At 31.2% G+C, this 14,832-nt stretch overlaps 1 protein-coding gene and 1 pseudogene across 1 annotated transcript; one reads left to right on the top strand and one right to left on the bottom strand.

The window, feature by feature from the left end:
* The first annotated feature begins 3,896 nt into the window (after window positions 1-3,896).
* On the top strand, window positions 3,897-5,638 carry LOC124941595 (annotated as a pseudogene).
* Window positions 5,639-8,942: 3,304 nt separating this feature from the next.
* On the bottom strand, window positions 8,943-12,308 carry LOC124941200 (putative disease resistance protein RGA1). Its single transcript, XM_047481485.1, has 2 exons — window positions 9,068-12,308; window positions 8,943-8,979 (listed from the first exon to the last, which is right to left on the bottom strand). The coding sequence occupies exons 1-2, from the start codon at window positions 12,275-12,277 to the stop codon at window positions 8,968-8,970; spliced, it is 3,222 nt and encodes a 1,073-aa protein (XP_047337441.1). The 5' UTR covers window positions 12,278-12,308; the 3' UTR covers window positions 8,943-8,967.
* Window positions 12,309-14,832: the final 2,524 nt, after the last annotated feature.

Genomic DNA, 14,832 nt, shown 5'->3' with positions numbered 1-14,832 from the left:
TTTTAGATTTTAAAAATTATAAATATATTTTATCTATAATTATTTTTTTCCTCATTAATTATATATATATATATATATATATATATATATATATATATATATATATATATATATATATTGAATTTAGTTACCTTGTATACATATTATATTGTTTTTTATCATTAATTTTATATAAAGACATTTTTATCTTTTATTATACATTTTTTCTCTGATATTATATATTATATATATATATATAATTAATTAATTGATAATAAATACTACAGACAAAATATATATACATACACAAAATAATAAAATTATTTCAACAATCTCAAGTGGTGGTCTCACCGTTAAAGTGTTAATATTTTATCTTTGATAATAAATATTAAATACAAAATATATATACATACACAAAATAATAAAATTATTTCAACAATCTCAAATAATCTAACTATTAAAGTGTTCATATTTTATCTTTGAGACTAGGGTTCGAATCTTAAAACATGCAAATTTAGATTTTTAAAATGCATTATTGACTAATATATGGTGACACAACTTTTAAACAAAATGATACGAGGCATCTGGAAGTATGAGGTCACGAGATGGAGGTCGGGGTGGTGGGTGGTTTGTCGAGTGTAAGGTCGGAATTAGTGGTTGGTTTGACAAGTATTTGAAAGTGTGAGGTCACGAGATGAAGGTCGGGTGGTGGGTGGTTTGTTGAGTGTGAGGTTGGAATTAGTGGTTGGTTTGACGAGCATTTGAAAGTGTCAAGTCACGAGATGGAGGTCGGGGTGATTTGTCGAGTATGAGGACGAAATTAGTGGTTGGTTTAACGATCATTTAAAAGTGTGAGGTCACGAGATGGAGGTCGAGTGGTGGGTGGTTTGTTGAGTGTGAGGTTGAAATTAGTTGTTGGTTTGGCGAGTATTTGAAAGTGTGAGGTCACAAGATGGAGGTTGGGTGGTGCGTGGTTTGTCAAGTGTGAGGTTAGAATTAGTTATTGGTTTGACGAGTATTTGAAAGTGTGAGGTCACGAGATGGAGGTCGAGTGGTGGGTGGCTTGCCGAGTGTGATGTTGAAATTAGTTATTGGTTTGACGAGCATTTGAAAGTGTGAGGTCACGAAATGGAGGTCGAGCGGTGGGTGGTTTATCGAGTGTGAGGTCGGAATTAGTGGTTGGTTTGGCGAGAATTTAAAAGTGTGAGGTCAAGAGATGAAGGTCATGTCAGTGGTTTGTCGAGTGTGAGATCAGAATTAAGATTGATGGACGAGAGATAAGAGATGTGTCATCAATTGAGGTCGACTAAGATTGATGGTGGTTCCCCGATGGATAAAAAAAATATATGAAAAAGTGTGAATCACATTATGATGGTAATTGAGGAATTAAGTGGAATACAGAGGGAATAAAATATATATTAAAATTAAGTTTAAGATTAAACTTTACAAACTAAAACAAATTTTAAATTAATTATATTCGAATAATATTAATTTAATCTAAATCATTATAGATAAATAAAATATATTCTTATCCATGCATTTGCGGGATTATAGTTTATATTAATAAAATTTATTTTTTGCATTCAAAGTTATTTTCAAAAATTCAAATTAAGTCATTTACAAACCACACTTTTTTATCTATAAATAATCCTTATATCATACTTTCTTTTTTTTATTATTATTATAATTAGATATATATGATCATTATATATAAACAAAATATTTTATTTATAAGTAATATTTTTCTCTAATTTTATTTTATATAAACGTTGATTTGAAAAATTATAAAGAGGAAAGCAACTCACAAATAATGAAAATAAAAATAAGAATTGAAGGTTAAAATAAGACAATCAAATTTCACTACAATTGAATATTTGTTAAAATAGTTTAAAAAAATATTAATTATATATTATTATTATTATTATTATATATATATATAATTAATAAAAAAATAAAATAAAATATGACACTAAACAAAATTAAAATTACAAATTTGACTTCATTTAATTGAATAAATTTTTATATATATTTTTTTAATTTGTAAATACAAATTTACTCTCTATGTAAAATAAAGAATTGTCAGATTGTGGTTTCTTATTCAATGTTAATTATGATTTTAGTTTTTTTATTCAAAACTTATCATTTGATACTATGATATTTTGCTGTCTTCTTCTTCTTCTTCTCCACTCTTCAGTCCAGAGTCCAGACGTCGTCCACGGTCCAGGTATCATTCTTTACTCAGTCGAGTGAGTTTCTGAGCGTCATTATACATTTAACATTGTATTTTCGGCTTGATTTCTGAATCCTTCTAGTTATTCATTTGGTTAACTGCTAGTCTCATAGTCTGGTATGTTCGTAATTAGTAGAATTAGACTACTTAATATATGTTAGATTGTTAGTTTAGAAATTATGATTTAGGAATTAGGTTAAATAATGTGTTAATTGCTAAGAAGTTTCATGTTTCTTCTTCTTCTTCTTCTTCTTCTTCTTTATTTGTTTGAAAATTTTGAAATTAAGAGCAATCAATGTCTATGATTTGATACTATCGCTGGCCATCTGTCTAGCGCTAGATGCAAATGTCAAATTTAGGAAGATACTAGAGCAATCAATGTTTATATGTTTATTTGAGTAATCAGGGATTTCCTTATGCTATTGATTCTTATTGTAGTTGCTCTCCCGAGATTATATATACCGAGAAAGTGAGAAATTGGAATGGGATCGAAGTCGTAAAAGCCATCCAAGGCAACAGTGAAGCGATCGAATCTTGAGCAAGATGCTTCTCCTTTGAATTCTTTATCTCTTGCTCCAGTTACAGATGTAGAAGCTTCTGAAGAAGAGCTTCGCCGTCTTCTAGAAGAGGCGGCTCTTAGGTTTCCCTCTCTCATTGGCCATTCAGCCTTGATTGGACGAGTCACTGATAGCGAAGTTGAGTCCAAAGGCTGTAGAATATGGTTATCGGAGTCTTCCATGATCAAATCTTCCATACTTATTAGTTCTCTTGTTTCGGTAAATCACCTTCTAGTTGGTCTCAGTTGGAATGTGATTTTTTTTTTTCCGGGGATTGATTGATGATGCAAATATTTTAATAGGTTTCCCTTACTTCAACAAGATTGGAATGTTCAAACAGCTTCCAGCTAAGCTCGATAGCTGATGAATTTGCACGAAACTGTGGTGTTGATTTCAACAAGAAAGTGGTTGATGAAGCTGGAAATTACTTGTTTTAGCCACAGTTTACCCTCTTGGTCAGGTTTGATTGATTATTCTTTTTATTTTCAATGAGAAACTTGGGAGATAGTTCTTTTTATTTTCCATTTATTTGTTTCTTTGATCTCTCGATTTGCAGTTGAAAAATGACGAGGTTCGCTTATCATCAAATCTTTCGAGTTCACTGTGTTACCCTGCTTCAGGCAGGACCGTATTTGTTTATCCTATTCCAGCTTCTCTGAATAAACAATAAAATGAGAACTGTTTACTGACATCTAACTGCAAGGAATTATATCTAGAGTTGGCTATTCCCAAGTCTGACATTGATCATTCTGGGCTGAGAAATTATCACCAAATTGATAATTTGCACGTTTCCTCCCCTGCTACTCCAATAAACCCGCGTTCGAAGCCTACCTTTTCCCCGGTCAGCCATCGCAGTCAATCAGATGATCATGAAAGTTTGAAATCAAACTTGACCAAAATGTTAGAAGATGAAAGTTCAAAGAAACTTCTCCAGACATGTTCTGCATCTTGGTTGCATTCTCGCAATTTGCTCTATGGAAATTTTTTTACCATTCCAATCAACTCAAAAGTTTCCACCTTCCAGGTTATTACCGCTAGAAAAATTACATCAAGCAATTCTTTGGAGGGTTTAACCGGTGAAGATCAAGATCCGACAGACCTTGTGGATGATGCATTCTTGGTCAACCACTATGACCACAGTACATTTTTCTTTACCTTCAACTGAAGCACCTCAAGCAAAAGGATTTCCATCTCTAAAGCTTGAATATGAAGCTAACAATGCTAATGAAGAAGAAGATTTTTCCAAATTAGGTGGTTTGTCAAGTGAATACTCAATCTTGAAGGACATAATAATTTCATCAAAAAGGTCCACTCTTTCAAGGTATGTATTTCAAAGCACGTGCTCCTTTTAGTTTTATATCTTCTGTTTACTAACCATCTGTTTACTTAACCCAGACTAGGTTTACGGCCTATCAAGGGAGTGCTTATTCATGGTCCTCCTGGAACAGGGAAAACTTCTTTAATAAAAAAATGTGTGCGAGAAGCTGACATCAGGCTTTACACAGTGAATGGGCCAGAGATTTTTGGGCAGTATCAAGGAGAAAGTGAACAAGCATTACATGAAGTGTTCGATCAAGCAAGTAAAACAGCACTGGAAGTGGTTAGCTCTTCATTCCCTGTTTAACTACTCTTAAGTATTTCTCAATATTCATCAATCATGTATAAATAGTCTAAACTGGAAATTTCTCCATTTGATGTGATTAGATTTAGATTTTGTTGAATAACATAAGCATATCTGTCTCTGCAGGTTTTTATTGATGCTATTGCTCCTGCACGAAGAGAAGGAGGTGAAGAGCTCTCGCAGAGAATGGTTGCCACCTTATTGAATTTGATGAATGGAATTAGCAGAACAGGCCTGGAAGTATTGAGCCAGCACTAAGGCGGCCTGAAAGACTTGACTGCGATAGGTGATCTGTCATTTTTTATATGTACCACTTTTTTGCTTTTGGATTAGCATTTGACAATATTCTTATGCAGACACACCATCTCCTCAACAACGCCATGATATATTGCTTGCTCTTTTAAGCAATAAAAAAACAATCACTCTCAGATTCACGAATTCTAAATCTCGCTACAGACACACATGGGTTTGTGGGTGCTGATCTTGAAGCTCTCTGCAATGAAGCAGCTTTTATGTGTTTGAGGCGCTACATTGATATGAACAAATCCAATAGGGACATGTCTTCAGGAGGTGCTACTCATGAAGATTGTTCAAGTGGCACAGAAGATGATCTTTCTGGTGATACTGTAGAATCTGCTCCTCCATAACTGATCTTCATCTTCCACTTAAGACCTGCAATAAGAATTTGAAAATATGCTCTGAAGATTTTGACAAGGCTAAGATGAAAGTGAAGCCAAGTGCTATGGGGAGGTATGTCATGAAAAATATTTCCTAATAATGATAAATCATGTTCCTTTGTTCTCTTTAGAAATATGTCATCATTTCGTTCAATGACATAAATTATTAATATTTTTTCGATAATTTTTCTGTTTTTCATCCCTCTTTTATGGAGAGATTCTCATGATGAAATGTCAGTATTTGAATTAGTATTAAAGGATTTATGGTTTATATGTAAATTAAGGTAACCCCTCAGGATAGTTCAAGTAGGAATAGTCTTGCACTAAAAGACTGAGATTTCAAGTTTTGATTATTCTCATTAAGAACACCTTTACTGAACCCTAAACCATAAAACCACCTAGCAACTAGCATTAGCCGATATAATTTTATATATTTGTGGTTGTCATTTATGACCAGGTAATACTTGAGATTCCAAGGGTAAAGTGGGAAGATGTTGGCGGGCAGAAAGAGATAAAAGCACAGCTGATGGAAGCTATGGAATGGTCTCAGAAGCCACCGGGATGCGTTCAACCGAATTGGGATTCGCCCACCGACAGGTGTTTTGATGTTTGGTCCACCAGGGTGTAGCAAAACCCTTTTAGTCGAAATAACACGACAACACAATTGAGTCAAAATAACACGACAACACAATTGAGTTGAAATAACACAACACAATTTAGTCAGAATAACACGATAACACAATTTAGTCGGAATAACACGATGACACAATTTAGTTGAAATAACACGAATCGTTAAATTATCTATTAATTTATAATTGATGATTTTCAAAAATAAAAATAGTCATTATTGTTACTAATAATATTTAAGACAAACAACATAATGACAACAATTAACAAAATACTGTAACATATGTTGTTTCTCATCATTTATAAAGACAATTGTTCAAATTGTATTATGAAGGATAGACATGATGTGGTCTACATACTCTCCTACATATGTTCAAAATAACAATGTGTATATAATATCTTATATGACAGCAAGGTAAATCAAAACGAAATTAAGCAAAAAGACCTACAAGATAGCACCAAGTGACCACAAATCTGCAGTGTGATTGTAAGGTTATTCCTGACTAACTCTGAAATCATGTATAGAGGAGAGTTAAATGAAAACCCACAAAAGAGAAAGTATAAAGCAGATCATGAAAAGTTTAGTTAGCTATATGCAAATATCTTTATTAGTGTCTTATAAAGCAGATCATGAAAAGTATTCAAAAGTGATTAGATGATAATAGAAATGATTAGTGTCTTGCATTCATATGCAAGAGTTGAATGTGCTTTTCCTAAAAGCAAGTTTCTCTTGATGGGTTAGACTTTTCATATTAACTGAGATAATTAGTTTATGAAGGAAAATTATCAATATATACATCTACAAATCTCTAGAAAAATAAATATATCAATAGAAAAGAAAACAAAAATTTTAAAGATGGGATTATAACTAACTTGAGTCTCCTAAATAGGAATAAAGAAGTCATTAATTATTTGATTTAGCTTGATTGATGCAGCTTTCACAGTAAATAAATGTGAACTTCTTGATACAACTCATGTCTGAAATGTGTCACTTGTTCTTCTAGTTCTTCTAGCCTAACAACCTCCTCATCAAGTGATTCCAACATCTTTATTTATTTTATTTGTCAAAAGAAAGAAAAGGAAAAATTCAAAGTCATCAATCAACATATCTATGTAGATAGATAGTCTAGACTTATCTTTTGTACAATGATCATCACCAAATCAAAAAATTGCAAATAAATATATAGCAATGAAAGAAGAGAAAGTACTAACACGAGGTTGGGAGATAAAGAGGTAGACGGGGCAGAGTTCCCAAGGGTCTAGTAAAAGCCCGCTTTAATACTCTGCGAGCGTTCTCTTCATGTCTAAGCTTCTTCTTTACTAGCAAAATTTGTCCGATAAAACAACTCGTATGTACTAGCATAAATTAAACCAAAAGAAAGCTACAAAGTTGAGTTCACACTACTTATTTGGATAAGTGAGTTGAATTTTAAGAAATGTATTGTAGGATTTATACAGTCTAACAATAAAACACCTAATCAAACTAGAGAACGACAGAAAGGAATTGTAGTTTTCGACACTTTCATGTAGAGTGATACGAGCGATAGAACATTTCCGGCGACCAGGGTAGAATTTCAACTGAGCAGAAAAGCCTCTAAGAAGTGTATACTTTATGAGCTTCTCAAGCTTTTATATAAATTGGTATTTTTTTTGTTAAAGTAAAAACAATATATAATAAAACAAATGTGGGAGTTGAACCCTCACTAGTATAAACACACTAGTGTGATATAATACCACTAAACTAGATGTGTAATCAAACATAACATGATTTTATTGTTTTGAACTTTTTTATTGTTTTACCGACGCAAGATATATGGCAGCTTTTAAGAGTCGGCAAAAACATAATAGCATTTTATTGTTTTGAACTTTTTTGGAAGTGTAAATTTTTTTTTTCCTGTTAGGCACTTAAAAAGTTTGTTGTGAGTTAGAAAATCTTGTTTTAAGACCATTATTGTTTTTCTACACCAAAAGAAGGAGAGGTAAAGTTAATTGCTTAACTTTCGAGAATTTTAAAGGTTACATGTAGCAATGAAAATAATGAATTAATTTCCATTCTTTTTCTAACTTCTTATTGTAAAATGATCTAAGTATATTTGGTCTAATCATTTTTATAATCGGTACATTTGTGAAGTAATAATACACTATATTTACAATTCTACCTTGAATTTACCACCCGGAACAACATATGCAAATCTATTTTTATTATTATTATATATCTTACATTATCAACTTCATTCAAGACTAGAAACTGAAACAATATATAAAAAAGGAGGTAAATACCAGCAAAACTACAATCATGTAAATGGCTGCATAAACTAGAATTGAGTATCTTGATATATATATTCGAGTTAACGGCTTGAGTATCTCACTTAAATATTTAACTAAAATTTAAATATTTATTTGTAGATTATTTTATTTTGTTAACGAAGAAAGTACATTTAAATATTCATTACTGTGAAAAAAAACGAAGCTTCCATCTAGGTGATGCTGGCATCAATTTAGATTATGCATAAAAATATTTTTAATCATTACTTTATAAGTTGTCAAATATTATGAAATGCATTTTTTTTATCAATGTGATTAGTAGCTGAAATATATAACTTTGATGTATTTATAAATTAATATTATTATTTAAAAATTTTCAAGATAATTAAATTGAAAGTTTATAAATAAAAAAATCCAAAAACAAAGGCATAGTGAAAATGTAATTAAAGGTAGATGATAATTCTATTTGTGGCACATTAATCGTCGCCAAATATGTGTCGGTATGATGAAGCAGCTTATTTTCTGACGCTAAACAAATCTTGTGGCGCTGTTATGTGCCGGTAAATACTTTTCTTTTGCATTGAAAATACCTAGAGGGATGTTTATATAAACTGAACATTTTTTTCAACAATGAAATATAAAACATCCAAAATCATTTAAAATCTAACAGTATAAATAATATTTATCTGTAAAAAGATTTAGTTATAAAAGTTGAACGACCTTCAATCATAAATCAAGAGTGCCAATAATAGCCAATTTATATCCTTCACAAAGCAAGAATTCCAACTTACCAAACTATGTAAAATATGTTAAAATAAAATTGAAATCCAATTAAAGGTGCAAAGAAAATTAGATGAAATACTTTTACAGATCTACACTTGTTTAGATGGGTTTGAGATTTGGCTGCTGCTGCAGTGCTGAATCAGAATTGGAGGTCTGCAATAACTTTCTTTCTAGAAGCAGAATTAGATGCCTCAATTTTCCTCCTGATTCTTTTGAAGACACCAATTTTCAATTTTCCTCCTGATGCAAAACATATTGGATGGATCATTTAAAAAAAAAAACTAAAAAATATGTAGTTGTTTGACTACGTATGTACCGATGTACGTACCGAATTTGCTTTCGCTTCCTCTTCTAATAGAATATCTACATCGAAGTAGATACGACCAAGTCTTGCTCGAAGGGATCGTAGGAGAGCCATACAATTGACGAATTCTTCTGAAGACACCAACTTGGGACAATCAATGATAGTCAACCTCTGTAGTGAATTATTATTAACATTGAGGTTTCCAAATTCTTCAAGTGATATCATCAACTCCGGACAATTCTCAATATACAATTCCCTGAGAGAGTTGGTGAGGTTGGTGACAGCTCTTGTTCTTTCTGCTTGAAGATGATGCTTTTGTTGCTTCTCGCAGCCATTAGTACTCTCTTCTTCCATTATCATTCCCTCATCAAACAAACGCCTTAACTTCTTGCAGTTCTCAATTTTCAGATGTTGAAGAGATTGGAAAGTTGATCGTACTCCTCCTAATTGTGCTTCATTATTGTCCCTAAGGATTTGACTTGAGGACGATGGTATCTCATCATCAAACATTAATGCTTTACCAGCTCCAAATAAAGCACTTCTTTCATTCATCTTATAAACTTTGAGATGAGTCAGAGCACTAAGATTTGAGATGCTATATAACAACTCATCCGAACATTCACCTTCAATAGTTACATCATTAAGTGCATTGAGATGCGACGGCAAGGCCCCTAGCTTTGGGCAATTATATATCCCTAGCTTGCATAGATTAGGGAATGCTCCAGTACTAGGAATAGTAAGAGACACCAATTCTCTCAAATTCTTCATCTTATTAATCTCCAATTCCTCTAGCAAAGGGAATAGCACTATCATTTCATTGTCATCTCTACTACTAGCAATAGTATTCACATTCTCCATTTGCTCAAGACTTGTTACAGGAGGAGATGACTTTCCCACCCATTTAGGAGGATTCACACCTTTGTAACCAATCATTTTCAATATCTTCAGCCTCTCAGTTGAAACCTCTAGAGCTTCACAAATTTTCTCATGTCCATCAGCATCATCACCATATGTATAACCCCAATCCAACTCCAGGTTAGTGATACTCGACATTTTAGCCATACTTATCCCTCTTGAAATAGATGCATCACTAACTCTTTCAAGGTTCACAATTTTTAAAAATCCGCAGATATCCAATTCTTTTAATTCGTCTAGTTGACAGTCACTCTCCTCCTTGCCTATCACAAGCAAGTTTAACGTCTTGAGATGTTTTAATTGCCCCATTCCTCTAGGCATATACGTTAATTTATAACAACCCTCCAAATAAAGATGTCTCAAGTTAATAAAGTTCCTCATATTTTTAGGCAAACTTGTAAGCTCAAAACAATAATTGAGTTTCAGAGTCTGTAAGTTGAAGAGATCACAAATACTATTAGGCAGTGTTGTTATCTCATCACTGTAGGAAATGTCTAAGTATCTAAGATGCTTTAGACGACTCACATAACTCAAATTTTCATCGTACCAACATCGTCTTACTTCAAGGACACGTAAAGGCAGAAGTTCCTTCAAGACACTCAAAATCCCCCACCCGACAACATATCTATCATAATCTGTGCAATTGAGCATTATTGATTGCAACCCTCTAATTTCCTTAAGAGAACAAACTGATGTTTGGTTTAACTTATCAACAGTTGCTGTTACATGACGAATTTCTCGTTCTAAACCATCACTTGAGCTATTAGCCTTCATCGTATAACATTCATCTTTCATAACAGATCGGGCAAGATCGTGCATAAGATCGTGCATCATACATGTATAAAATTTATCTTTGTTCTCTTTTTCATCTTGAAAAAAGGATCTCCAACACAACTCCTTCCAAATTCTATTCCCAGCATCTTCCAGATTTTGCTTTTTAGCTGTAGGAATTAAATCATGTGCCATCCACAATTGAATTAATTTCTCCTTTTCAATTAGAGTATCCTTGGGAAATACAGCACAAAACACAAAGCATCTTCTCAAATGATAAGGGAGGTCATAGTAACTCAACCTTAGAATAGGCAAGAGATCTTCTTCATTTTCGGATATTTCCCATATCTCACTATTTCTTATTCTATGCCATTCTTTTTCGTCATCACAAAACCCCAGTTGACTTCCCAATGTTTTGGCAACTAAAGGAACACCCTTACATCTTTTAGATATTTGTTTACCAATATTAATGAAGTTTGAATCTTTTGGTTTTCCATCCTCAAATGCACGTTCTTTGAATAGTAGCCAACAATCATCGTCACTAAGCGACGGTAACTCAAAATGTGTAATCGTTTTCATGATTTCCGCCACATTTTTTTTACGTGTCGTGGTAAGGACGAACGCACCGTTTAATCCACAATCTAATATAGATCTCAACTGATTCCATGCATTTTTGTTTTCATTCCAAACATCATCCAATACAATCAAATATCTTTTCCCTCTCAATTTATCTTGAATCATTTTCTGCAATATCTCCAAAGAAGTTTCATTATTTGCTCCTATGATGGCTTTGATGATCAACTTAATATCAAATTCATCAGAAACACAAACCCATAATTTGAGATCAAAATGCTTAGAAACTTCATAATCATTGAAGACCATTTGAACAAGTGTCGTTTTACCAAGACCCCCAATCCCAACAATAGGCAGAACAGATGTAGCAACACTAACCGTACTAGATGTACTATTATTGAGTAAAATATCAATAATTTCTTTCTTCTCCTTGTCTCTCCCATATATTGGACTACTAGAAAGAGACATGGTTTCTCTCCAACTACTAGTAAACTTGTCTTTTATTTTCGAGTCATGAATAGGTTCAGGCGAATGTAAATTTTTGCGCTCAGAATAAATCTGTTTTAGTTTCTCTTGAACATCCTTAATTTTGGAACCAATTTCACGACGCAACCAAAAGTTGCTAAAAGGAAGGGTGATACATGAGTTGGTTACCTGGATCCGGGTTGAAGAGGAGGAGGAGGAGGGATTAAGCCTTTTGACTTGAAGACGAAGATCTTCAAAGGTGCACTCATCCATGATGTCTCGAACCTCATATGCCACATCTTTCAGCTTCCGCAACCAATCTTCAGTTTGTCTGTCCTTCTTCCACACGTCCTTTATCTCAGCATGTTCAAGTGCGGCATTAATTGCAGATAGCGTGCTCGACAGTTTTTCAACATCCTTCTTAAAATTCCAAAACAAAGAGAAATCATCCTTAATCGCAGGTGCCAAATTTGAAAGCAAACCAATTATTAGAGTTGCTGGATCAGCCATGGTGGTTAATTTCTCTCTCAAATAAATCAGATACAAAATGTGCTGATGTTGCAAGTATAAAATATGAAGCCAAGCACTTAAATGCATGTATGTGTCTTGTGGACCCAAAGAAAGTTAGGCAATGTGCAGAAAATTGCTGTAAAATATTTTAAACTTGGTTGGTTGGAGTAACAGAGAGAGGGAATTTGGTGAAGGAATTTGGTGAAGGAATAACTTGGAATCACCTTCATTGGGTGGAAAATATAAAAGTGGAAGGAAAAGAGAAAAAAGAGAAATTATTTGATTTTTTCAGCGAATAAGATTATGCCAAGTCATTCCCTCACTAAATTCCCTCACCTAATCATTACTCTATTTTAAATAAGTCAAATAAAATTAAACATGATTTCACTCTTTTTTTTTCATTCATCACATTATTCAAATTATTAACTAAAATACTAGAATATATTTTATTTTAAATATATTAATTTCAATAATTTATTAATTTTATTAAAAATATTCTTATCCCAGTAATTGAAGTTTGTTTTATTTAATTTGAATAAATATGTATAATTTTACAAAGTATATAATATTAAAAAAAATTATATTATAAATAAATTTGAGACTTTCATTTGAATTAAATGTTTATTTTTCCTAATAATATGATTTTTTTTTTTCTAAATCAATGTTTTCTATAACTTTTATAAATATTTATGTATAGTTTTCCTACTATGCAAATCGACCAAGCTATAAATTAAAACATTTTGAAATTAGAGACTAATAATAACAATATGAATAGTAGAACTTTTAGATAATATTTAATTATTTGCACGTCATAAATTCATCTTTATCCTTCCATTAAAAATTTAAAATTTTAATTTTTCAGCCAATAATGTATGTGTCAGAAAAACAAATATCCCCGGTCCCCACCTATATTAGGACGATAATAATTGCAATAATAAATTAACATTTTCTTGTGCACCATTCCTTTATAAACCATTATCCTTCTATATTTCCTTTATCAATAAAGTTATGAGTTTTATCACATGGTCGGTCAGATGTCCAACAATCCTTAACGCATTCAAGTTATATCATATGTTCTTTAATTATTTTTAATAGATAAAATCATATTTTATTTATATAAATTAATCGATAATTTATTATCAATGTTTATGAATGTTCCATGGTTGATACTCTTAGAATGGGGAATTGAAACATTTGAATACAATAAGTGTCTATGATATATATTAGAAGAAAAGAGATTACAAGTTAGATGAATTTAAAAAATAAATGGACATTAAAGAATATTTGAGAATTATAAACTTAGAATGTTATTTTTTTGTATACCGGTTTTTTTATATGATATTTAGTTATTTACACATCATAAATTCATCTTCATCCTTTTATTATCAAATTAAAGTTTTAATTTTCTAAGCAATAATTTATGTGTCAAACCACAAGTATCCCCACTTGTCACATCACGCATTAAAGTAATATTGACCTGTTCTTCATTTTTATTATATAAAATATTACTTTCTTTATATAAAATCATAATATTATATTTAATTATAAATTTTAGTATATTAGTTAAAATCATTGTAACAAATTATTATACTGTTTAGATTAAACTAATAAAACAAATTCTCATGATTTGATTATGTTTTTCTTTGAAATTATGTAACATATGATTTGATTCTCATAATATTTGTAATCATAAACTAATATTTTCTTCGGCACTGTTCCTTTTTAAACATTATTCTTCGGCAATTTTATTGATAATTTATTGGTCGATTTGGCAACTTTTTAAAATAATATAACTTGATTGATACGTATGATTAATATTTGTAATCATAAATTAATAATTTCTTCAATACTATATTTCCATTATCAATAAAGTTGTCGAAGAAATATACTTTCTTTTAATTATAATTTAGAATTTGAGTAATTTAAATAATCTTGTTTAACAAGAATTTATAAAAAAGTTGAGGAATCAATAAAAACATAAGAAATATATATTTTAATTAATAAATTAATTATTTTAATTAATAAATAATAATATGGAGAGAGTGAAAGATTATTTAAATAATAGTGAAATATTTAAATAAATAAACATTAAATCAATGTTTTCTATCTCATAGTCAAACTTTAAAACTTGTTTTATATATATATATATATATATATGAGTAATGATTAGGAGAGCGAAAGATTTGTAATAAATGTGCAGCGAAATGATGTGGAAGGAATGATGTGGAAGGCAGTAGGTACGATGACTCATCATTTAAAATTTTATTTACATGTCTCCGGATATATATAATGATCCGGATATATATAATGATAATGGATTATGACCTAACTTTTATAATAAAAATATTTATATATAGTTTTCCTAATTTTCAGGATATATATAATGATAATGGATTATGACCTAACTTTTATAATAAAAATATTTATATATAGTTTTCCTCATTTTCAATGCATCCACATGTATGTGGACCAAGCTATAAAAAGGTTATAGGAAAATTAAATTAATATGAAGAAGCTTTTGAAATCCGAGACTAATAATAGCCATAGAATATTAT

Source organism: Impatiens glandulifera, chromosome 6, assembly GCF_907164915.1.
Source record: "Impatiens glandulifera chromosome 6, dImpGla2.1, whole genome shotgun sequence".
Taxonomy (NCBI): domain Eukaryota; kingdom Viridiplantae; phylum Streptophyta; class Magnoliopsida; order Ericales; family Balsaminaceae; genus Impatiens; species Impatiens glandulifera.
This window is presented reverse-complemented; position numbering and strand designations above follow the sequence as displayed.

Excerpts from the sequence above, each read along its gene's own strand:
- LOC124941200 (XM_047481485.1), bottom strand. The coding sequence starts at position 12,277 with ATGGCTGATCCAGCAACTCTAATAATTGGTTTGCTTTCAAATTTGGCA.